This window comes from Lycorma delicatula, chromosome 2 (genome assembly GCF_047948215.1).
Source record: "Lycorma delicatula isolate Av1 chromosome 2, ASM4794821v1, whole genome shotgun sequence".
Taxonomy (NCBI): Eukaryota; Metazoa; Arthropoda; class Insecta; order Hemiptera; family Fulgoridae; genus Lycorma; species Lycorma delicatula.
This window is the reverse complement of record NC_134456.1, coordinates 185690074-185717537: the sequence shown is the minus strand read 5'-3', so window position 1 is coordinate 185717537 and position 27464 is coordinate 185690074. Positions and strand designations below refer to the sequence as shown.

The 27464-nt window shown below is 30.9% G+C and overlaps 1 protein-coding gene across 1 annotated transcript; it reads right to left on the bottom strand.

Moving 5' to 3' along the window:
• Window positions 1-460: 460 nt before the first annotated feature.
• On the bottom strand, window positions 461-25734 carry LOC142319502 (m7GpppX diphosphatase-like). Its single transcript, XM_075356848.1, has 6 exons — window positions 25241-25734; window positions 19777-19922; window positions 14674-14898; window positions 8831-8948; window positions 6905-7042; window positions 461-1901 (listed from the first exon to the last, which is right to left on the bottom strand). Exons 1-6 carry the CDS (start codon window positions 25701-25703, stop codon window positions 1867-1869), a joined length of 1125 nt encoding a protein of 374 aa, XP_075212963.1. The 5' UTR covers window positions 25704-25734; the 3' UTR covers window positions 461-1866.
• Window positions 25735-27464: the final 1730 nt, after the last annotated feature.

The following is a 27464-nucleotide window of genomic DNA, read 5'->3' as shown; positions in this document are numbered from 1 at the left end:
TGAGTTACTACATTTATACAGTGTTAAATACAAATTTGTCAGTTACAACTCTGACATGACTAATTTTTATATTTGTTTATGCAGGGTAATTTATAACATAGCATAGTACAACAAACTGTATACAGTATGTATAGTACTGTATAGTATACATATTCTATTTTATATCGTGGGAAAATTTAGCACTGTACTTCATGTGTAGCATTAAATGGGTATATGTATTTTTGTGTATAAATTACAGTACTCTACATGATTCTCAAAAAATTTTTGTCTGGTTTTTATTATTTCAGGGAAAACTCATCATATCTTTGGTAAAATTCACGGGACCACGGAAATTTTCTGTTGTAGACAGGATTCTATTAAATCAGGTTCTGTTAAGTCAGGTTTTACTGTAGGAAATCTTTTGTTAAGATATGGCTTTTATACATCCGTTAAATGTGCCTCTGCTTAAATAATATACAAATTCATGAAAAATAACTAATTTATTGAGTCTTAGAGAAAATAAATTAAGCAATATTTAAATTATTATAAAAGTAGAAATATTAAAGATTAAGTCATCTGTAAAAGAAAAATACACATCAATTTCCCTTATTTAATTGCAAACAATTAAATAAAAACATTTCAAATTAAAGTAATAGTAAATAACCAAAATGCATCCTATTGATAATTCGATATGGTTTTGCTATCATTTTAGTAGAGTTAATCAAAGATTCAAATCCAGCAAACAACATCTGCTTTGAAACATCAACAATGTCTGTTAGAGGATCATCAAACCAATCTTGAACAATTTCATTTTTATTATTGTAATAACAATATGAAACTTTAACAACTTTTTTTTCAAACAATTTTGTAATTACATCGTTACTACTGTTACAATTTGTTAAAACTGTTAAATTTTTATCCATTATTCTTAATAGAAGATAATGCAGTGAATTATCTATAACTGAACATGTAATAATTAATCTAAAAACAGGACTAATAGAATTATTTATTTTATTCAAAATAACATTGTTAAAATCATTTAAGGGTGAAATTATATTATCATCAATACAATAATTTAATTTTACAGTATTATTCCATAACTTTACATAATTTTGAGAGTTTAAGCCAATCCATGATAAACATTTATCACAATGAATAACACCAAGTTGTTTAGTGATGACATAATCTGTATTTATCTTAAAATAATAATGATCATAAAGACAATCATTCTTAGAAACAATTTTCAATTTGTTCTTATCATTTTTTGTATTATCCTCATTACCATGTTTATGGCAAAACCAATCATCATAATTCCAGTCATCGACAGAAGGAAGTGGTAAAACTCTTTTAAAATTAACATTTTCACATATAATATTATTACAACACATACAGAATAGATTAAAGTTTTTATTCTTTTCAAAAGGTGGTACATATTTAATACCGTGATTACATTTTAATTGTAAACTATTTTCTGATTCAATCTGAATTCGAAAAAATAAACTTTTTTCAATAATTGTTAAGCCACTCATAGTTTGGGGTTTAACTTTTATTTCGTTAAATGTAATAAGTGATGACACATTACCATCGCTTATTAAACTAACAGAAGTGTATGTAATAGACAACTGGAATTTATTTTGAGATAAATCTTCATCAGATATCAAAAGGACTTGACAGGCTTCAAGTAACTGATGAACTTCAATCACTGCTTTCAAGATCATTCTAATTTTTTTTTAACGTTTCTTCTTTTAATGCTAATTTTTTCAATAATAAATTTTTGTATACATTTTCATGATTATTTCTAATATGTCTGTTCTGAATCAATGAACCATTCTTTAATAAGTTTTACACTGCTTGCAATTTTTCTGTGTTTCTTACTATTATTACTTTTCAAATATCTTTCTTCTCAAATACTTTTAGAATACCTATAATTGATAAAAAAAACAAACTATTACAACAAATATAATTACTAATAAAATATTTTTAAGTTCAAAATCAAACACAATTTTTCAAATATAATTTTTTGAATAAATAAAATTACTTGCTTTCATTCCAGAAGTTTTAAGATGAATGTATTTCAGGCTTGTAGGAGAAAAAACAACATATTAGTTGTTTTATAAGATTTTTATATATATAAAAAAATAAACACTAGTCCCTAATCCAGGCATGTACCTATTTATAAATGAAACTAAATTGTTTGTTAATGCAGCGTTTCTCAACCTTTCAGTATTTGTGACCCAATTTTCATCGTGCCTCCTCTCATACAATAACAATGCATTCACTGCATAGACAAAACCAGAATCGATGCCTCTCTATTGCTCTCTGTCTTACGTCCACCACATCGGATATTCTCGTGGCTTCGTGAGAAGTTCTGATTTGTCTCGAACATTCTGGAATGTCTGCACAAACGTGTATAAATGCTGCAATTCCAGCCAGTCTCAGTTGAGTTGATCGTTCAATTGCTACTGAATCTATTGTGTATGTGTATGTTGCAATCTGCGTGTTAATTGCAATTAATTTGTATTAAATATTTAATGGCAGTAGATTTATACAGAATCGTGGATAAATTTTTAACTGGGTGTAAGCGAGCATTAGACGATAGTGAAGTATCAACAAGTGCATAGATGAGCATGGTTCTGAAAATAAAATCAAGAAAATATCCTCCAGAATATTTAAATTTTGGGTTTACCAGTGCTGAATTAAATGAAAAGTAAAGGGCTCTGTGTGTCATTTACTCAAATATTTCGCCTGCAGATAGCATGAAACCTAATAAACTTAAATGATATTGGAAATGCTTCATAGTGAGTATGTTAACAAACCCGTAGAATGCTTTGAATTAAAATTAAAATCATATGAAAACAAACAGCATTTAAAAAAAAAATGTCTGTGAATGAAAAGGCTTTACTTGTCTTACAAAGTTTCAGCAATCGCATTAATTGCTATCTTAAATGATTTTATAATCAAGGCAAACATAGAGTGGAAAAATTGCATCAGAATATGCACCGATGGTGCTCGTTCAATGTCTGGAAGATTCCAAAGTATACAAGAACTTTTGAAACATAAATCTCCACAGTGTGTCTGGACACAATGCATGATCTACAGAGAAGCTCTGGCTTCCAAAGAGATGTGTCCTGGTCTAATTATTTTGCTAATGACAATTATAACCGTAGTAAATTATATAATAATGAGACTCCTAAAATCAATATAATACATATATTGTATTATAAATCATACCTGATCAAGGATCAGATATGATTTTGCAATTACTTCAAAACCAAGAAGAAAATTTTATGCATCTTACCATCAAAATTAAATTATCTGCACCCCATCTTTGAACATTTTAGACAATGATCAATACAAAGAAGCCAGATCATATAGTAATAATTTGCTTTATGTGAAAAGAATGATATGAATTATTAATGAGAATGACATTTTTTAAACATCAATAAAATCATCTCAATTTAAAAATAGAGCTTTTTTAACTTACAGCGCCATATTTCAAGACATTTGCAATACAGAAACTATTATAAACAGTTGTATTGGCTTCTACAGAAATTCTGAGTAACCAGGTAGGTTTCTCTTTGATCTTAATGTAGCTGAGCAGTCTAGGGCTGTTTTTTTTGAGAATGTTATTGAATCACAGATGATTTTTAGAACGTGGTGATTTGTTTTCTTCAGACACCCAACAGAATATCTTATATATACCATTTTTTTCATGCCGTGATATGAATATTTACAATATCCCTATCCTAAAGAACACATACTGTTCAATCTCACTAGTATAAATATTTGTATAAGAATAATTATGGTTCAATATAATAGCTATATTTATATGATGTCTTCTATTTTATTGATAAACCCAAAAAAAAGGTTACAAATATTCTACAAAATTGCACAGATGATTTCTTAAGAAGGGCCATTTAGCTTTATCATTAATTTAATTTACTAGGTTAAAAATAAAATGAACTGCGTTAGTTGAAAACTATAAGGATAAAAACTATGTAAACTTATCAAAATATTTATTATAAAAGTTCTGTTCAGAAAATAACCAAAACCTAATTTTTTTAATCTTTATTATTAATTTTATAGATTATAAAATAAATTTAGATTATTAATTTTATAGATTATAGTACTCTTCTTCCCTATTCACACACTTTTCCCAGCGGTGTTTCCACTTTGTGAAGCAGTCCTGGATAGCTTCATTTGAAATGGCCTTTAAGGTCTGTGACGAAGTTGCTTTAATGTTATCAATAGTTTCAAAATAGCATCCTTTTATCACTGATTTTAATTTGGGAAATAAGAAAATTCCACAAGGAGCAAGGTCTTGCGAGTAGGAAGGTTAAGGTAGGGCAGTCATCTATTTTTTTGGAATAAAAGTGACAAATTGACAAAACTGAGTGTGGATAGCTTCATTTGAAATGGCCTTTAAGGTCTGTGACGAAGTTGCTTTAATGTTATCAATAGTTTCAAAATAGCATCCTTTTATCACTGATTTTAATTTGGGAAATAAGAAAATTCCACAAGGAGCAAGGTCTTGCGAGTAGGAAGGTTAAGGTAGGGCAGTCATCTATTTTTTTGGAATAAAAGTGACAAATTGACAAAACTGAGTGTGCAGGCGCACTGTCATGGTGAAGGAACCATGAGTTGTCTCACCACAACTTTGGTCTAATTTTGTGGATTTTATGTAACTAATGTAAAACACCTTGATAGTACGCATGGTTCATTGTTTCACCTTGAGGCAAGTATTCAAAATGCACAATTCCATTAAAATTGAAAAAACAGAAATCATCACTTTGACTTTGGATCAAGACCTGATGTGCTGACAAATCAATCGTGCATTAGATCGTGTTTGACATGCTGTTGTCAAACACGATCTAATATCATAGCCATAAACCCAGATTTCGTCTCCTGTTATGATCCTTTATATGAGTGTTTAATCATCATCAGCTTATTCAAGAAGTTGCTGACAAATGTCCACTCAATGTTTTTTCTGCTATTTCATCATCAAACAAAAGGAACAAATTTTACTGCAACTTAATGCATGTTCAGTTTTTCAGTCAAAATGTCATGCCAAGATACAATTGAGATGTTAACCTCTTCTGCAAGTTCTCTAACAGTCAATTGGTGATTTGCATGCACCAGATCATTGATTTTTTGTGATCAATATAAGTCGAAGGCCTTCCTGGTTGAGGGTCATCTTCATTTGACTGAAAACCACTTTTAAATCAAGAAAACCATTTATGACAATAGACAACCTACTAGTTCTGCTAAGCAAACCTACAAAGGAAGTTACCGTGCTTGTCTCTAAGAGGTTAAAAAACTTGCCCCAGAACATTTAAATATTAATTACAAAATACATATATAAAACAATTTTCAGAAACATAGATCCTAAAAATGTTTTTCAGTTATGTTGATCTTCATAACAAAGTGTTAGCTCTCTTCAATCAAAATATTCTGGATTCAAATCCCAGTCAGGTTTGCCATATTTTTTTTAAGGTATAATAAAATTTGGATATCAGCATATATGAGGGTTATTTTTTTCAAGGCCTGATCGGTTGCGAAATAAAAACCCGCGCAAAAATCGGATGAACCTTTGCACATATGTGTTGTGCAACGTCTCTAGTATGGCCTTCAATCACGCCGCATCACTTCATTTAGTTCTGAACACGCAACTAGCACGTAAACATGTCTACAACAATAGCATCTCTTGCCAAGTGTGAAGTGCACACGGTAATTTGATTTCTTCAGGCTGAGGGGTGTAATGCAGCTGAAATTCATTGACGAATAAGTAATGTGTATGGTGATACTTCAATGAGTGAAAGCAAAGTGCGACAATGGTGCAGGAACTTTAAAGCAGGACGTGCAGATGTTCAAGATGCAGGCGGTCAGGGAAGGAAGCGAGTGTCAACCGATGATCTCGTTGAGCGAGTGGATGAGGCAATTCGTCGGTTCACAATTTTTGTATTGAGTGATTCATTTCCTGAAATTTCAAGGTTAGCTCTCTAAACCATTGTGAGCAAGAGACTTCAATACTACAAACTGTGTGTGAGATGGGTTCCCAAGATGCTGTCCGACCATCACAAAACAATGAGAATGGACACCTCCCTAACGTTTCTTCAGTGCTACCATAATGAAGGAGAAGATTTTTTGAACAAAATTGTTTCAGGGGATGAGACATGGGTCCATTTCGAAACTGAAGAAACAAACGAACAATCCAAACAGTGGATGCATTCTCATTCTCCCAGTAAACCAAAGAAGTTCAAGTGAACCTTCTCCAACCGAAAGTGTATGGCTACTGTGTTCTGGGACCGGAATGGAGTTCTCTTGGTGGAATTCATAGAACGTAGCACGACCATCACTGCAGGCTCATACTACATGACTCTTCAACATCTACAAAGGGCAATTCAGAATAAGCGGAGAGGAATGTTGTTATCAGGCATTGTCTTTCTCCATGACAATGCTCGGCCGCACACTGCAGCTGTAACAAAGAAGCTCCTGCAGCATTTTCGTTGGAAAGTGTTTGATCACCCACCATACAGCCTGGACTTGGCTCCATCTGATTTTCACCTCTTTGCTCACATGAAACGCTGGCTAGTAGGAGGGACAACATGTTGTAGGACAACATTTTGGCACAGACATCGAGCTGCAGACCAGCGTAGAAAACATGGCTGAAAACACAGGTGGCTCCGTTCTGTGATGAGGGTATTGGAAAGTTGGTACCACGCTACGACAAATGTCTAAATCGGAGTGGCAACTATGTAGAGAAATAGCGTAATTATGTAAGTACTTGTTACAATTAAAAATTTTTTATTTTCACTGTAGTTTTAATTTCGTGACCGATCGAACCTTGAAAAAAAAATAACCCTCATAGTTACTGATAAATAAAATAAGTAAATAAATATACAATACTAATAACAATTTTACTGACCTTTATCCTTATAATGCAAAAACAAACTCTGTGTTTCATTGACAACAAATGAAAGATTTGCTTTTTGATAATAGTCTGGCATTAATTCAATATTTGTTGTAACATCTGTAAGTGAGTGAGCTTCTTCAATACATGTACCTATAAAGAGCAATTAAAAAATTGATGGTAGTAATCAAATAACATATATTTAAAGTGTAATTAAAAATATTTTAATTTAAAAATAATTATATTGCTACACCATAAGCCATATCTAAAGTTCTGATAGTGAAATTTTTAATGACTGATTTTTTATTTTTAATGACTGTTACATGGCAGCAATGCAATGTAAGGATTTAATGTTTTCTAAATTACCAACATCTATGACAATGTTTCAAGGAAAGACCACCAGCATTCTTGATTTAAGGAATACGAAAACTGGTTCACCGACAGGATAAATATGTAGCTGTAAATGGTGACTGTGTGGAAAAATAGATTTTTAAGTTTTTTTTTTAGCAAATAAAATGTACTTTAAGTCATATTTGCTTCATTTGGCTCTTTTCATTTGCGAGTTCTGAGCTACTCTCATTACATTTCAGTCATCCCTCAAACTTTAGTGATTAAACAAATTTTCTAAAGGTTTTGTTAAAGATTTTTTTTGCATTTTACAAGTAGTTGTGATAAATAATTAGCACAGTGTCTACCATCTTTTGTGTAAACTCTAATAAGCTTCTTACTGACTTCATTAATACCTAATATTTACTTCAAATTAGCCTGAAGCTCCTCCAGATTCATATTCTCTACATAATGAAACCATTAATCCATTCATTAAAGACAACATAAAGACTCTGGGCAATTAATTAAATGTAAATGAAGCAAATTTTCTAGTCAGTTGATGTTCAACATTAGGCCAAAATATTTTAACTAAGTTGTATGTTGTTTATAGTGTCAACAATTTTATTATTTACAATACTGAATTCAGGACCATGTATAACAGCTAACAAATCACAAGCAAACATTATCATTTTACTTATGTATTTACAATATTATCAAATAAATTAGAAAACTTGAAAAACTGGCTGAAAATAAATTGACAAAATTCCTCTAAAGCCTGCTAGAAAAACCAATCAACCAATTATGATTAGCTTCCTGTAATCTGTGAGAGAAAAGATTTGAACCAAGAACTCTCCAAAAAAATCATCTACTTGTACCTCCTTTATTTATTTATCAAATTTCATTAACAATGTCAACAATTTTTAAAAAGATCTCAAAAGGTTTTTCAAAAACTTTTTACAACCCACCTAAGACATCTTTTCTTCTATAAGGCCCTAAGACAAGGATTAGTAATTTAAAATTGGTTTCTCCATAGGATGAATTTACCATTTTTTTCGTCCCCAATGTAAAAAGGTTTGGGAACAAATGTTGTGAGAAAACATATAAACCATTACTTATAGTTTATTGGGACTCTTCCCTTTATATACATAATTTTGAATTTATGCATTGTAGTATAAAATGGACTTTTGTAATATATAAAAAATGAAAAGCCCAAGGTCTAAGCAGAAAATAAAATTAAGTATTTTTATTTTCCTTAAAATTCTCTGTAACCCAAACAAATTTTAAGTTAAATTTGTTCTGATAAATTTTCTTACATATAATTGCTAAATTATTACTCTTAAAGAATTAATCTAAATTTACATCATATATAACTTTATTAAAGTATTTATTAAAATGTATTTTAAGTATTTACATTAACTTAAAAGTTTAAATATCATAAATATTTATGAAATAAACTGATTAAAAGAAACACTTACTTCAAAAGAAGCACGGAATACAAAATAAAAAAGTTAAAAAAATTTTTATCAGGTATGGTCAACAAGAAATGCAACTATTAATACTAAAAAAGTATTAGAAATCAATAAGAAAAAGGAATCTTCTAAATCTGAAACTTACCTGAATCTTCACAACTTATACAAGCAAAATGAATATGAAGGTGGAAGTATGAAGGCTGATAATGAAGAAATGTTAATAATCGTGATTTATATATACTATATTTTTCTTCAATAAATTTCTGAAACAAAAATAAAACATAATTATAAATAAAGTAACTGAACAAAAACTTCTGTAATTTATAGATCAAATGGTCTGTAATTTATAATCAATTTTATTATTTAAATTTACATAATTATTGTAAAGTAACAGTACTGTAAAGTAATAACAGTAACAGTGTTCTTGTTAAGAAACCATTTTGTGTCTGACCATTTCTTTGTCTGGTGAAGGAATAAAAATGTGAATCAGTACATGTAATATATGTTAGAATTTTCTCTTAGTGTTGAACAAACTTAATCATTTCTTCTGATCATGAATTATTTGATGGTTCATTATGTTATACTTGCAATGAAATTTATAAAGAGTATATTATTTTTATTAGAGTTAAAATCTATAATTATTTTTATTAAATACTCTCCAGTACTTCTGAATTATTTTGTAATTGTTATGAATTAAACATATGACTACAATGTTATATCAAAAATTATATAATTTGATATTAGATCGGCATTAGATATGAGGTGTGACTGTAACGCTTTAAGACAGGTGCACCTACTGATTAATAGAAGGGAGTGCTCAAGGGTGTAGATGAGAAAGCTTGTTGTGCCCTTGAAATGTCCTGAAAAGATCACCATGACATCTTTGTTTAGTAGAGAGTGGTGAGTGAAGACATGTTTTCGGTTCTCGGCAGATTATTATTTTCACAAAATAAATGAAAAAAACAGAACTTGTCAAATCTTGTTTGAAAAACAGGAAATCAGCTATGGAGACTTATGAACTCCTATATCAACAGCTTTTGGGAATAAATGTCTAAGCCAGTCAAATGTTTTTATCTGGTTCAATAGATTCAAAGAAGGTCCGTGAATCGGTAAAAAATGATCCCCGGTATGACCAGCCTTCCAATTCAAAAAACAATGAAATCATTATGAAAGTAAGTGATTTAGTGTGATCTGACCATAGGCTTACAATTAGACAGATGGCTGATGAACTAATTTAAGTTTCTATGCAGTTCAGTTAATTTTAACTGAACTGTACAGCAGCCGTACAGCCACCATGAACCCAACACCTGCTTCCTGTTTATCACCACCAGAGTAGAATAACATCATTGTCTCATTTGCAACTGGAGGTTGTACTGTCATCAAACCAGATCCAGTGAGCCATAGTTCAGACAGAGGTGCAATTGATACATTACATTTGGATAGTTCCTGTGCTATCATCTCATTTTGGCCAACATGATGACCAGTTCAAGCATTACATGTGGCTAGTGAAATTTCTTGCTTCAGACTAATTTCTTTCTTTCTCTGGCCAATAGTCTACTTCTCACCAGTACCCTGGGTTCCCAGTGTTGGCACATCGGCTGTCCCGTAGGCAGTAGAGCATGAGCTGTTGAGTCTGATTCAATTTCCATACAGTTTCTTGCCTGGTTTTCCCCCAGGTTCCTGGGTTCTGGTTACCTCAGCAAGATAACCACTCTCCTCCTTTTGAAGCCCGGCTTTGGACCGTGTTTGGCAGAGTAAAATAAGTTGTTAATTTACCAATAAACAAATAAACATTTCTAGTTAACTTTGTAGAGAATCTAATTCAGAGAAAATTGATATAAACAATGCCTATTAAAATAAAACACAAATTTGAGAAGTCCAACTTTATAAAAGACAAAACACAAAAACTGGGTCAGATAACTGATACGATTTGAAACAGAATAATTTTCATATATGTTTGAACAACATATTGTAAATGAAAACAAATAAAAAACTTATCAATAACAAAAAACTGAATAAAAAATAAATTAAAAAAAATATTTTAAAACATTTTCTAAAAATTAAATATCAAAATGGTTACTTGATAAAGCTGCAAACATTTCTTCAGAAAAGTCATGGTGTCACTCCATAACTAAGGAGGATAATCCACTGTTATCTCTCCAAAAGATTGACAAGTATTTCTGCCAAGGGAGAGGTACAGATCAGGATGAGCTGCAATGTTCCACACAGTACATGTTGAGGCCAACACTGTGCAATATCGCGTATTACTAAGTCCTGTCTGTCGCACTTCCTGTTGAGACAGCCCTTACCTGGCTTGCCAATGACTTTGCACTTGTGATGACGGTGAAGTTTGAACAGGTGATGATGGACACTGGAAACGAGGTAATAAACAATACTGTTTGACACCTGTAGGGGATCAGGCTTTAGCTTTTGCCAAGTAGCCGTAAGCTGACCCCGTTTTCATTAATGGTCAGTATACCATGGTAGTGTGGATAGACAAAAATGCCACGTTCCAAAAGTATGTAGAAGGTCAGTCAAAGCCAAAAAAATGGCTGCCGTCATTGGCTGGATAATGGCCAACATCGGGATCCTTGTACATCGAACATCTTGTCTCAGGTGGTGCTCTCAAAGTACTGTAAGCCTCAATTTGTTTAACAATCTGGAGGTACTTTTCGAACTGGATAATTTTCCCAGTATTCACCACAGCAGCCAATCCATTTTTATTAAACAAATTTGTGGTATTACCCATTGTGAATGTTTGATTGAACAATAACACAAGCAAGCAATAACACAAACACCGCTCAAATGAATATTCAAATACTAGACACTAAACTTAATTGCTGATCAGCTGTCATTGCCAACTATCAAAAAATAAATAAAAAAATTTAATTTGTTTTAAAAATGTCTTTCAAATCTATTTTTAGTATTTGTATGTCAATTGTTTTTTTTTTAAATCGTATCACTTTACCGATCTAATTTGTGTTTTATTTTAATAGACATTATTTACATCAATTTTCTCAGAATTCACTACAACGTTAAATAGATTTTTATTGGTAAAATAACAGTTATTTTATTCTAAGCCTAAAAAAGTGTATTTTCCAACAAAACCTCTTCATGTTTTACCCCGTTTTTCTTAAAACCTGTGCGAGATAGATGCCTGTGAGCAATTTTATTCTATTTCTTACATAAAAAACCAAAAGGAATCACCAAATTTACCCCTCGATTTGTACCCCAAGAATTTTAGTATGGTTTAATTTCACAGAGAGAGCAGAAAGCAGGGATATATAACTGTTTCATGAGGTGAAACTAACTCTTTTCTAACCTATGTTTATATAAACTTTTTTTCTTATTTTTAGCTACAGAATCATCTCCTGCAAGATTGCCATGCAATTTGGAATCATCCAGTATATTAGCCACACAATTTTATTAAAAATATTCTGCTTACATTACAGTAGCATGCAAATTAATCTGAACATACATGTTATTTAATTAAAACGTAACCTTATTTAGAAAAAAAATACCAGTACAATTTGTGAATATCTAGTAATTAATATGTCGTACTTTATTCTCAATCACTTCACATACACAATTTGGCTCGATAATATAAAATTGTATAAATATATTGTAATAATATATATGTAATAATATATATTTTATATTATATTGTAATAATATAAAATTGTTTAAAATAGCATTCACTGTCCGTAGTCCAGCACCACACTCAGAAACTATTTGTTGTTGTGTCGTACTGATGTGATCAGAGAGAGAAAAATTTTTGAACGCTTTCTTGGAATTATGTACATTATTATATATTCAAGACACACAGAATAAAATATACGAAAATACGATTTAGTTAGTAATATAAAGTGAAATACTTTCACAAAACTTTATTTATAACAGGGAAATTGCCAAATAACCAAAGTACAATAACCTCATATTACACAAATATCTTAAAGAATGGTAGTGGTCAAGCAATATAGCCACAACATAGAAATAAAAGAAAAGATTCCATGTGTTCAGATTAATTTTTACGCTACTGTAGAATGGTACAAAAGTTATGAATATAAAATTCTGTTTTGATGACAAAAAGTTTTTTACATAAAGAAAAGTTCATTTAGATGAACGTAAAGAATGTAAAATAGCCACTTACTGCAGCTTCATTATGATATTTATCAAAATTGTTAAGAAATTTTATAACTACAATAATTATATTTATTCTTTGTAGGTTTTACAAAATTATTGCTAAATTAATGCTAGAATGCTAGGAAAAAAAAAGTTTTACTAAAAATACAAATATTTGTAAACAAATTTTACTAAATAAAAATTATAGAAACTATACATACCTTACCTTTAATTTAGCTAATGCATAAATTAATTTTTACAAACAGATGTCTTAAGTGCTTTCATACTTATAAGGATGACAATGTTTCGAATTCTTACACATCTGAACCTTTAAATTTAAATTGTATTTTCAGTCTATTTTATTATGCCTCTATCTTTTTCTCTTTTTAATTAAAGATCTTTCAAAAAATCATTCTACTAAACTTAAAATTATTTATGGTGATAATAAATTTACCTTTTTTGAAAGAGGCGGTGATTTTCAATTATTAATAAAAACTTTAACAAAAAAATAGAATAACACTAAGTAGTTGGTACAATTCAAATAAACCCTCTTTATATTTAACTAAATCTCCTTTTGTTTAATTAAGGCAAGTAAAATAAATCTGTTAATAATAATCTGCTATTATCATCCAATCTTCATACTGATCCAATTCAGAATGAAATGAACTTCTTGTATATTAACATTAACCAATATTTTGATTGGATTTTTTGTATATAACAATTAACTAAAACCTTAGTTCTGCAGTAAATGCCATATGGCCAACATTGCTTCCCTGAACCTAAATGTAACAGCTTTTATTTCAAGGCATCAAGAGAGAGCATTCAGATCTAGATTAGTAACAGAAAATTACAGACCTCATGTATACAGACGAAATAGTGTCCGTTAACAATCCTTTATTATAGTAAATAATATATACAATCATTTAAAAAGAAGTAGTTAAAGATTAGATTGTAGTTTTAAAGGTAGAATTACAATCAGGGGACAAACAGTGTTAAAAAGGATTCCAAATTTTTACTCTATAGGTGGATCATTCAAAACTTAATCCTTCATTAGCTTTAAGAGTTTTTAAACAAATGAAAAGAAAATTTACTATGGTGTAGAAGTAATTATAAATTATGAAAATAAGATTGCTGCAATTCAAAATTCAAGTGTTGGTACTGTATTATTATCATCTAAAGTTTGATAAAGATCATAATCAATAAATCCATGTAACTGTTTTAAAAAATTAAGGCATGATAAAATCATTAATATAAACGTGGATAAATATTTTATACTGAAATTAATTTCTAACAATGCAAACAATTAATGAAATTTAAAAATTTAATTGTATTTTAAATACTGTGTTCTGATTATTATGTTTTTTAATTGTATAAAGAATAACAAATTTTATATCTTTAAACTTCCTGTAATACTTTTCTTTGTGAAAAAAATAATGTATTTGACAATCCTGCTCTGTAGAAGGATTTGCTTTCATTAAACTAAAACTTTTATTCTTATTTTATATGCACTTGAGAACAAAGAATGCTCATTAGGTTCTACTGCGAAGAAATTTTTCCAAACACTGGATTGTTCTTGAAAGTCCAAAAGAATAGTTATTTTCATTCTATAAGTGTATTAAACATAACTTATATGTATACATGCATTTGCCTGCACCAAATGTTTAATATTTATATGCTACATAAATTTGCATTAACATAATATTTTTATTTATTAGGCACTTTACCTATAAGTATTACTGAAAAAAAGCAGTTTCAATATTATTTAATTCATCAGTCATAACTGTATATGATTTATAACAATGTGCACTCTACATTCTGTGGCAAGTAAAAAAAAGGTTTAAGCACATAAAGTAAACTATAACTTACTGATACTTTAGAATCAATATTTTTTAATAATGGAATATGGTTGGCTGTAAGATCACGAAGAGATTTAATACCACGAGGCCGGACAACAGCAACTAGATGTAACTCCTCTACGTCTTTTTGATCCCACTGCAAGTGAGGCAAAAGAACAAATCCTAGAACAGAATCCAGATCTTCTAAAATAATTTTTTCTTGTCCAATCTTATGATCAAGAATGTCATAAATCCACTGAAAATAAATAAAAAAATACTTGTACAAAATTAACATAGCTTTCTCACATATAAATTACAAAGGGTTACCAAATTTAACTAAAAATATTATTACTATTCTAAAACTGGCTGCTGAAAATAATGAAATCACTATATCAATAAAATGCACATTCATTAACCACAATCTATAATTTCATCACGTATCCATCTGCAGCCCTTTCTGTTAAGTGTTGGTAAAGCAGCAGTCAATGAAACATGGGATCTGTCAATATTACTTCCACCAACTGTGATATGTGGAACTCCTACAAGTATGAACATATGGTAGATGTAACATTGCATGAAGTTAGAAACAGAGTTTTATATCTTCCATCTACCATTCCTCTACCATCTCGACAAACCCCATAAAATTATTAATATGACCAAATATAAAAAAAAATGTGGTTGCAGCTCATAATGTATGTAATATTTAAGACAAGATCTATTTGCTGAGAATAGTTTTCTTCAGTAACAGTATTGAAAGTAATAGCGTTACTTACTAGTGCAGTTGATGCAATAGAATATGAAATATTATATTTTCCAAATCACAGGAGTTCAGATCCCAAAACAATTAGTGTGATTTTTCACAATCTTCAGGAAACAGGTTCACTACAGGTTGGTGTAAACTATAGGTTCACTACAGGTTGGTGTAAATACTAATTTACACCAACTATTAACGATCTGTCCAACACGATGCTGTTATTGATGAAATTATTACCGTTGCAATTCAATGGAGTCCAGATGTGAATACATGATGTCTTTCTAAGCAGATCGGAGTTTCACATTTTACGGTTTGTGGGACACTTAAAAAAAACAAGTATTATCCTTATCATAAACAGCCAGTTCAAAATCTACACCCAGGAGACAGTCTGTTTCGCTTGAAGTTCTGCAAGTGGTGTAGTACATCTTGTTAATGGACAAGGCAAATTTCACTGCAGATGGCATCAAGAACTTATGCAATAAGCACACATGGGAGAAGAAAATCATCATAAAACAATGGAAAGTAATTTTCAACACTGATCTAGTATTAATGTATTGTGTGGCCTCTTAACAATCAGCTATCTGAACCATTCATATTATGCGGTCGCTAACATGCAAAGTATACTTTCAGCATGATGGCGTACCTTCCCACTTCTCTTGTGCCATTTCAACTTACTTAAATCATCATTTCCCTGAAAATGGATCAGTCATGAAGATCACATTCCTGGCCACCAAGATCGCCTGATCTAACTAACACCTTTAGATTTTTTTGTATGGGAATGGATGAAAAATATTGTATACAACACAAATTGTCTGCATTATGGATGTGGCTGAGCAACTTAAGGGCAGCCCTGAAGAACAAGAAACAGCAACAAAAGCAAGACAGAAGCGTAACAAGAAATGTGTTAATGGTGGGCTCATTTTTTAACATTTATTATAAACTGGTATGTATGTATAAATGAACTTTGGTATAGTGTATTGTTTCTAAATAAAATTAAAATTTTTCTAACTTTGCTTTGGTTCATTTAATTTATTTTACTATGTTTTGTTCAGAATTAAATTCTCTAAAGTTTTGTTTAAAAGTTTTATGTGTTTAACAGCCATTTAACAAAGTTATTATACGTCAAACATAAAAAAACAGGGTTTTTTAACCTAATTTATTGGTTTTCACCCCAGATTTCTCAAAAACTACTGCAGATACGAGGTCTGGAACCTATTTTATTTGATTTTTTAGGTCAAAAACCATAAAAAATAACTAAATCTACCCCTTAATTAAGTCCAACAAATTTCAGTACGACCTCATTTCACGAGGGTAGCTGAAATATGAGAGAAACATTTCACTAGCTGTAATTCACAAATGAAGAATTTTGGGACATATATTTATATGAACCTCTTCCATTATTTTCCGAAGTAGAATAGTTCATGAAAGTCCTAGGTGAACTTCATGATACAACCTGTATATTTAAAAGGTAACCTGTATATTTAAAAAGCAATCTGTATATTTAAAAAGCAATCTGTATATTAAATGTCAAAAGGATAAACTCTGATGTCAGAGTATACATGTATAGAATTAGCTATTATTGTTCTGGTATATATTTATAGTAACAAACACACATTATATCACAGCTCTCCAGATGAAAAACCTACTTTTGCTGATATTCACAAATTAATTTCAAGTATAATTTTTAAAATTTCACCACCTAATACGAGGGTTATCTTTTTCAAGGTCCGATCGGTCACAAAATTAAATCAGAGTGAAAATAAAAATTTTTTTATTTGTAACAAGTACTTACATAGTTATGCTGTTTCTCTACATAGTCGCCATTCCGATTTAGAAATTTGTCGTAGTGTGGTACCAACTTTCCAATACCTCATCATAGAACAGAGCCGCCTGTGTTTCCAGCCATGTTTCTACGTTGGTCTGCAGCTTGATGTCTGTGCCAAAATGTTGTCCTCCTAGCCAGCGTTTCATGTGAGCAAAGAGGTGAAAATTGGATGGAGCCAAGCCAGGCTGTATGGTGGGTGATCAAACACTTCCCAATGAAAACGCTGCAGGAGCTTCTTTGTTACAGCTGCTTCCCTCGCTTCCTTCCCTGACCGCCTGGATCATGAACATATGTACGTTCTGCTTTAAAGTTCTTGCACCATTGTTGCACTTTGCTGTCACTCATTGAAGTTTCACCATACACATTATTCATAGATGAATTTCAGCTGCATTACACCTCTCAGCCTGAAGAAATCGAATTACCGCACGCACTTCACACTTGGCGGAAGATGCTACTGTTGTAGACATGTTTAAGTGCTAGCTGCACGTTCAGAACTAAACAAAGTGATGTGGCGTGATTGAAGGCCATACTAGAGACGCTGCGCAACACATATGCGCAAAGGTTCATCCGATTTTTGCACGGGTTTTTATTTCGCGACCGATCGGATCGGACCTTGAAAAAAAATAACCCTTGTATCAAAACATGTCCTAAGGGTGAAAAGTTTTCTTAACTTCCATCCTTATTCCTTAACTTTGCAGTAATAAAATAACCCTTGTATCAAAACATGTCCTAAGGATGAAACGTTTTCTTAACTTCCATCCTTATTCCTTAACTTTGCAGTAATAAGTGTACCAGATTTCATAAAAATCAGTATAAGAGTGGCAAAATGGTATTTAAATAAAAATACTTAAAAATGATTTTTAAATGTGAGAAAAAATTAAGATAAATTTCAAAATAAATTAGCTGGTTATAATCAGTAAGTAGAAAAAAGTATGAATCATACAGTTAACTATGAACAGTAAAACTATATAACAAATATTTGACTGGTATTACTAATTTTGACCATACAATGTTGCTGAGTAAACAGAATTAGTTAAAAATTTAAGCAGATGCTTTTGGTCATAGCCCACAGCCCATGTGGGCCAGCACATCATTTTAATAATATACCTATTGGTTCTAGTAAAATAATTTGTCACCTTACAGGTTAAAATATCTTAAAAATCATATTATCCACATTTATATGACAAAATACACAATCACACTTAGCCAACCTGCATTGGGCAACTTTGTACTGACATGCAAACTTATTGTTACAAATGTTTGTTTAATTCATTGTATGTCACTATCTGTACTACTAACTTTTCTTAACATTCATTATTTTATAAAAAAAAGGGTATTTTCTGTTACATGCCCCACACTCTTTTTTATACATTATTTAAGAATTGTTATTTTTTTTCTATGTATTTGCTGATTTGGAATCTATGACCACCCAAAAATACTTTTCCAGACACTGTGAGATTACAGTAAAGCAGGACAACGTTTAGCTCATATAGTCATGTCACCCATAATAATGCTTTTCAAAGTTTTACAGTGCACTGTAGACACAGCAACTAACAAACCATCATCTTAACTTCACAAAGTAACATACAATAGTTGAAATATTAACAAAATGCAAACTTTCATTTACCATTTTGTAATTAGGTTATCCAAAATCAGACTTACCATATGGAGAAAAGTAACCTATAAAGTACTTTTTAAAACTATGCTACATACTAAATTCACACATTTAACATATTTTATACACTTAATTAATAAACTACCATAAACAATACTTCAAATAACAGAACATTATTACATAGGCAGATTAATTTTTGTGCACAGATTTACATTATATACAAATATTTAATACCTGATCACTATCTTATCTGTAAGCTTAACAGACCAAAATAGGTAACAGTTTTACAAAATTATTTATTTACAACATTTCAATGGGTTAATAAAATGATTTAAGTGATATTATATCATCATTTTACATAAATCCACAAGAAATAAAAAAAGGTGCATAACAAAAAAGACTGAAAAAATATTTCAAAGAATGTGACAAGTTTTTTAAATAAAATTTTAATTATTAATATGATTAAAGTATACATATTAAGTACAAATGTTTAAAATATTTACTAAACCCATAATATATATTTGCTTAGGGTATGGGGACATCTTGTACATAATGTAGAAAGAAATAACATTACATGAAAACCTATCAGCAATCATAAATAACATTAAAAAATAAAAAGAGCGTTCTTATGAATAACATTTATCAACGTTATAATAACAGTAGTTATGAAACCTTTTTTTAAAAATAAAATTAATTACTATGGTCTTACTTCCTCTTTTTAGATTTTACTATTTTGATTCTTATCTTTCTTTTATATTTTTTGTTGTTTTTTAAATTTTGGATTTTATTGTAAAATGAATATCATATTATTTATTGTAGCTAATTTTATGAATTGTATACATAAAATAGTTAATAAAGTAACTAATTTCAGGAATAAGGATGACCTCTTTTAAATCCTTTATATCAAGAATAATAAAGCACATGAATGTATATAAGATACCTTCAAGTTCAGTTGTTCCTGGGTAATGTGGGGCAATGTTACATCATTATACAATTTTGGTGTTTCATCAATTATATAGATAAGATGTGATTCATTCTTCTTAATATCTTCTTCTGAAGCAGGGTATATTACTGTAGCATTTAAGCCTTGAAAAAAAAAAAACAAAAACAATTTAATTCTACGACAAAAAAGTTTAATTATAGATATGCTTAGAGCTATTCAGTTAAATTTGCTTAAAGAGATGTTAATGCTGTTAGTATATAAGAACTGGATCTTTTTTATTGCATTACAGAAGTTCACTTATATTTGAAATGCCAATTCACAGTAATTTTCTTCAGAAATTATTGTTGTTCTATATTGTATTTAAAGTGAACTGTATTTTATTTTCACTATGCGTAATCTCTAATGAGCACAATGCTTCACAATATATATTTTTTTAAACTGTTTGTCATGACACTCAAAATCTTGTATATATTTAGAAAAGGAAACAAAGATTACTCATACCTTTTATAAGCAGTATATGTAATGTACTGCTCAAAGATAAATCTTTGAAATTTTTCAAGTCTTAAAGGTTTATTTAGTAAATAATTACTTTTAGTGTAAAAGGTCTTATTGTAATACTGTCTTGCTCTTCAAAGTTTAGGAACTGTAAACATATACTTGCAGATGCACAATAATTCCATCTAGGGATGCATAAAGTAGTGCTGGCACTATTTTAGTACTAAATTAATAGTACAGTAGATGGGTTAGTTTAGTGCAAAAGAATATCTTAAAACAGCCAAAAGCAAATTGCTCCTTTAGAAATTCATTTCCACTCGGTCTATCAACTGAGCTTTCTAAATCTTCACAAGTATTAGATACTGTATTAGTGTGTGCGTATGTGTGTATGCCAAAAGTTTGGTAGTAGAGTGATAGATAAAAAAAAAAAAAATCATTTAATTTCGTTGCTTTCCTTAATAAGTTTTTTAAAAGTAATATAACAAATTTGATTAGTTGTTACAGTAACTAAGTGTGTTTACATATATACTAGAAAAGTTATATGTAATGGCAAATATATGTTTTATAATATATGTCAAAAATGAGATAAATTTTTAAGTGTATTTTAAATATGATTATTATATCTTATTATGTTATTGTTACTATCCATTCATTGCCACTGAACTGTTATTTTAAATGATGATATCATATTTTGAAATTAAGCGTGGAATTAAAGACCTTTCTAACAAAATAAAAGTGTCTTTCTTAAAATAAAAGGCCTTTTTAACATTTGTTTTCAGAAGATGCAAACTTTGATCAGTATTAAAAATCACTTTCGTTATTCAATTATTTAAGCTGACTCATTTTAAAATTTACTGGCATCTATTAATTGTAGTTCATAATTTAGTACACTGTAACAATGAAAAATTCTATTTAAACCATTCTATATTTTAGTTTAATTAAAACAGATGGTATATGCAAAAATTGCTGAATAAAAAAGAACAGCATTGATTTTATTAACTATAAACGGAAATAAAGTACAATTGTAGCAATCCTGGTTACTGCATTCTTCCTTGTTACAGTGCACTAAACTATGAACTGCAACTAAAAAACAGCAGCCTAGGAAATGGAAATATCATCAAATACAGAGGTTTTCTCTGTATTTTGAACGTGGTGAGTTTGCCAAAGAAGTAATGCCATACTTATTTACAACAGAGGAATACAGTGATATGGTATTTATTTTGGGTGTTTGTGATGGTAATGCTAGAGCTGCTGTAGTAGAATATGAAATACATTTACCATATCATAAGATTCCATTGTTTGTTATTTTCAGCAGTTGCTGAGTTATTTATTAATATGTTTCATTAAATGAACGAAAACCATTAATTAGGTGTAATTACTTATTTTTGTGAAGTATAACATAGATCTAGCATAAAAACTACAGAAACATCAATCTACATTATCCTGCCACCTGCTAATGTCCTACTGTTGTGGAAAGAAAATCCAAGATTTTCTTTTCTTTCATAAGAAATTTATTTGACAATCGTCAGTATCTTTTCCTTTAATTTGGCCAACAAAGTATTTCTTTGACCTCTTACCTGCAAATTCAACCAGAATGAAGTCATTAAGTTCTAATTTGCATGTGTTAAATGCATTAGGCTCTCTATGATCTGAGTTTTCATCAGAATTTAGTTCTGTTCCAGATTCAGTATCCAAATCTGTGAAAATGTCTATCTTGCTTTTGAAAACCTGGCATCTCTCAAGTTTTGAACTAGTTCACACAGCACGTATACTGTCAGAGTCGTTCACTTTAAACATATACTTTGATTGCAAAGTTAGGATTGGCCTTACATTTTCCCTCTTCTTTTCCAGCACTTCCCTACTGTTGGTTACTTTCTCTGATAATACAAAAACAACTTAACTCTTTCAACAGATTTAGCACAATCAAAGAAATCTTCAGCAGAGTTCACAATAAATTTCCTTGTCCTTACTCCATTCCACACCATTTCTTTATGCACCCACCAATTTCATCTTCGTCCTCCTTTCCATGTTGATGTGGCAGAGTATCCACTGTCCTTCCACATCAAAATCGGAAGCATTTAAGCATTAAATCTGTGCATTAGGCACAGATTAGTGTATGAATTTATTTTTAAATTGAGCTGCGCCGCCATCCGAAAACACAGTTAATTTTCTGAAGTGCAGGAACTCCTTCTTAAGCAGAGTAATAATTTTCCTCAGGTACACCAAGAAAGAACATTTGTCATGTCGTCACTGACAATTACAAAAGAGGGGGGTCTCATTTTTAATCCAGGCACAGCATGTAAATAATAATGTTACTTGTGCACGAGACCAATGGGCACTGTATCTCATCCTGATAGGTCACAACATAATTTTCAGCAAAGTCGATTTGCATAGTTACATGGTCCTCATCAGTATTTGTTTTACACTCGTCAAATGATTTAGCTTGCATCTTTCTCACATATGAATGAACTTTGAATTTCGACAATTGGACATTCAACTCATGAGTGGCATCCTCTAGTGAACCTTCAAATTACAAGACTTTTGGACAATTGTCAGTTTCACCCCACTGTTTCCAACTAATGGTTAAATACAGAACACATTTAGAGGGAAGCAAGATATTAATATCTCAGATACAAGAATCACACATAACAGTCATGCATCTTTCATACAAAATGTCACAACACATAGCTCTTAGTAATTCTCCATTGCTTGGAGGAAAGGTTGCAACCACTTTGTTTAGGGCTTAAATAATGAAACTGAAATGATGCTTACAAATAAATACATTGTGAGGCATCTATGAACACAAAAGAACATATTTTGGATGAAGTTCCATGGACAAAGTTCAACTTTGATAATTTTATATTGATTTCTGGAAACTCCATTTGAAACAAGCTGAATGCTTCTTTGACTGTCATCATCATATATCTCTTCTGGAAGGAAGAGAACACTCACCTGTGTTACAATCCTTTATTGATATGATATCTTTGATGCCAGGAGCCTGACAGCTCAAATCATCACGATAATAAAACTGTATTACTGTTTGTGGAGTGGTTTCATTCAGATTAGTCCGTCTTCAATGAGCACTTTTCTCCTAAAAAAGATCTTTTTTGAATCCAGGTATATCACATACCAGCTTTCTTATTACTGCTACCTGTTCCCCAGGACTGTGGTAATGATCGTATCTCATTTTTTACAGCCTTGTCTAGTGACTGTGGGCATCGATATTAAACTAGTTTTGGTGCTTCATTTCTCTAGCCTTTTCTTTGCCTACATCTTCTTTGTCTTTCTACATCCTTTAAACACTTTAGTTTTAACTTCCTGGTACTACTAGAATTAATTTCCTTTATCTTCTCTTCTTTTCTTGTTCCTTTTCTGGATGCATTTTTCTTCTTTCTTCATCTTCCTAAGCTTTTGCCTTAACTTCCTCATCTGGACTGTAAGATTCATTTTGCCTAAAAAGTTTATAACATTTCAGAGGAGGCTGAAATGATTTACTTTATGATAAAATTCTTATATGGTAAGGTATACTGTGCGACTGAAAACTATTATGTCCCTGGATTCAGATTTATTTTTCTATTAAAAATCCTCATTAAATACATAAAAATTTTAACAAAATCACGCTTAAGGCTAGTGTAAAAATATTCTGTAAATTTATACAATTGCTGATATTAATTATTTTATTTTAATTGGGGTGATTTTTATGCAATGATAACATACAAGCGTCATGGGTGTGATATAAATAATACATTAATTTTCTTGTAAATATTGATTTTGTAACAATTAACTGATATATGATACATGCCCATCCGCATAACCTCACTTTCATAAAGACACATGCTGTGTCTTTATATGTCTATGCTGTGAGAAGTATTTATTCTATAAAACAGTATAAAACTGGGTTGTTAAATTCTCAAGCACACTCAAAAGTTGATGAAAACAAAGTTGATATTCTTTTTCAGAATGTGACAGAACAAATATAACAACAGTTGGAAAATGGAGGAAATGACATATCCTCTGTGATGATGATTATCCATGAATGGAGAAGATGACTAGGAGATCATTATTCAGTTTACAGCTTAATAATAAAAATATTCAGGTTATAGCTGAATAATGAAATATTAAAAATATTTAGCTTACAGCTGAATAATGGCTAGAATAGTGACTTCAACAATATGTTTACCTAGCACTAAAATCATTTGCTTAATGCGGATCCCCAGGCAACTAAATGTTTAACATTAATTAAACACCTTCATTAATCTTAGTGCAGATAGAGGTGAGGTGATTATGTGAATGCAGCATCATAACACCGTAAATGTATAATGCAATATCTGTTATTTTAGGCTGCAATTCAAAGAAAACAACTAGGGGTAGAGAACTGCTTGATGACACCGCTGTACCCCATATGATTCAAATGACCAAGAGATTGTTGATTAAATTATACAGGTTACTTGTTAAACATCTACTTAAACTTAGCTGCAAGTGACTTTCACCCGTTTTGTTCTCAACACCTCACCTGGGCAGCAAATGTTTGCAGGTGATAATTAATGACGATGCTGATTGTGAAGTGTACAGCCTATACTTTTATGTAAAAGTTTGGGGCAAGAGATTGGATTAGGGGCGAAGTAAGAGTACCAACATTAATGACGTTAAGGTTGAAAAATAAAAAACTGTTTTAAAGTATCTCAATAAGTATTTTTTAATAGTCATCATGACTATTTACAAACTTCCTAATGCAAAAAAGTGAAAAAATTCTCAACTAACGGCAAACTTTGAAAGTTTGTAAGGTGATAATTATCTAACACACATCAAGTAACAATTACATCTTTCATTCTATCAATTCAACCGCTAAGACAGAGCTTAATAATAAAATTTATATAAAGTACAATTTTATATACGGTATTATCAGTAGCATTGTTAAATAAAATGAAGGGGCAAGTATAACCACATGAAAAAAATTTTTTTTTACCATTTAATCTCTGATGTGGAAAACACTCGTACGATCGATAAATATCATTTTTTGAGAGTTCTTCAATTAGAGGTTTAGTAATAAAGAGTTCTTTAACGTACTCCTCACTAACCGGTTTTTGTTCAAAAATAACAACTGCAACACCGTCTTTATCAGTGAATTTTCCTTCAATGCAAAGTTTTTTACTGGCTGTGTCCTCAAATAATAAACGATTCACTGTAAATGTTGACAAACACCTCAAATCACTATCATCACTAACCACAGTAATACTAGTTACATCAGAGCTAACATTCAAATTATCTTTTGTAGAACTAATTTCAACGTCACAATCAACAATCTGGTTCTTTAAAGAAGTTTTACTGCAGCTGGGTACATCAACACTGCAACTACTAACACGCAAACCTTCACGATTTTCGCACTGTCCTACTTCCTCAACATCAATCATACTAGCGTTTATACTCATTTTGGCATCCTAATCGGCAACCTCACAATTCTCAACAACACAAAGAGGTTACTTTACATGGCAAGAAAGTCGTCGGCCTGATTGCGCTAAGTGTAAGCATTTATTACAGGGCTTACCTCGTTAAACATTTTTAAAAGCTTAAATATTTATAATTTTGAAATGCCTTTTTTATTTTAATTGCTTCTTTTTATATTTTTGCAGAAGGAAAACATTTTGTATTTTTTCGGTTTTTTTTGTTTGTTTCAGGTTAACTGAGAAACTCGAGAATCTAAAACAAGTTCAATAAAATTTGTTTTTGGAAAGAAACAAAATGAACGGTTTTTAGACAATGTTGTGAGTTTCATACAACTTTAAATTTAACAACAATCTTATATAGAGGTACAGAGTGATTTTTTAGTCCTGTTACCCAATTTTAAATGTAATTTAAGAAAGGGATTTTAGGTGCAATAAAAAAATGTATTTTTTACTTACAAAAGAGATTTAATAGAAAGCTATTACTTACATAATTGTTAAAGAATATGCTCAAAATGCCCACCCCTTGTGGTTATACATGCACGGACTGTTTTCAGCATATTAGCAGAAACCTTTTTAAGAGTTGCATTGGAAATATTCGTGATTAAGTCTGTAATATTAACTTTAAGTTCATCAATAGTGTGAGGATTGTTTTTGAAGGCTTCTGACTTAATATAGCCGCACAAAAAATAGTCAGGAGATGTGAGGTCTGGGGACCTTGGAGGCCATAAGCCCTGGCTTATTATTCGATCATCAAAGAACTTTTGCAGAAAATCCATGGTTTCTCGAGATATGTGGCATGTAGCGCCGTCTTGCTGAAACCAGCAATACCGTTCTTGAGCTTCCAGGAGGGACACAAATTGGCGCACAATATTCCTGTATACTTTACCATTTACTGTCTGTTCGAAGAATATGGGTCCGACTATACGATGACGAGATATCGCACACCACAAACTAATTTTTTCAGGATGCAAAGATTTGTCTTGTAAAGCGTTAGGATTTTCAACCGCCCAAATTCGACAGTTTTAACTGTTCACATAACCGTCGAGATGGATCCAAGCTACATCATTAAAGAACACTGTGTTTAAAAATTCGATTCCGTTATCATTTACGAGAGACCTAAACGAACAGCAATATTGCAATCGCTTGTTTAAATCTGAAGGCTGAAGCTATTGGATTAATCATACGCGATATGGATACAATTTCAATGTTTTAGCAGCTTTCTGAACACTCGAATATGACAAACCAACTTGCGTGGAAAGTTTTCGTAAAATTTTCCTTGGAGAATTGAGCAATCTTGTTTTCACATTCTCTAAAATGTCATCTGTCAAGCGAGTTGGTCGACCACTTCGTTTTCTGTCGCAAACACTACCTGTCTCTCGAAATCGGTTTGAGAGCCTAGAAACTGACATTTTTTCTGGCGGAGAAACACCAACAAATTTAATTTGAAATGATTCTTTTACACTCGCGTACAATTTTGTAGCAAAATATTGTTCAAGAATGAAAACTCGTTGTTCTAAGGTAAAAGACATTCTGTTCGTGACACGACCGGAAACGGCACAAACGTTTACAAAGCTCAAGGAGAATCAACTCACACTGTCGTATCTACACCGATTGAGAAGCGCTACCAACTTCGTGTCACAAAACAAAATTTCCCTCTCTTAGAAAAAAATTACCAGACATTAACAATTGGGTAACAGGACTAAAAAATCATTCTGTAGAAAAACATACAGAAGGAAGCTTTAAATA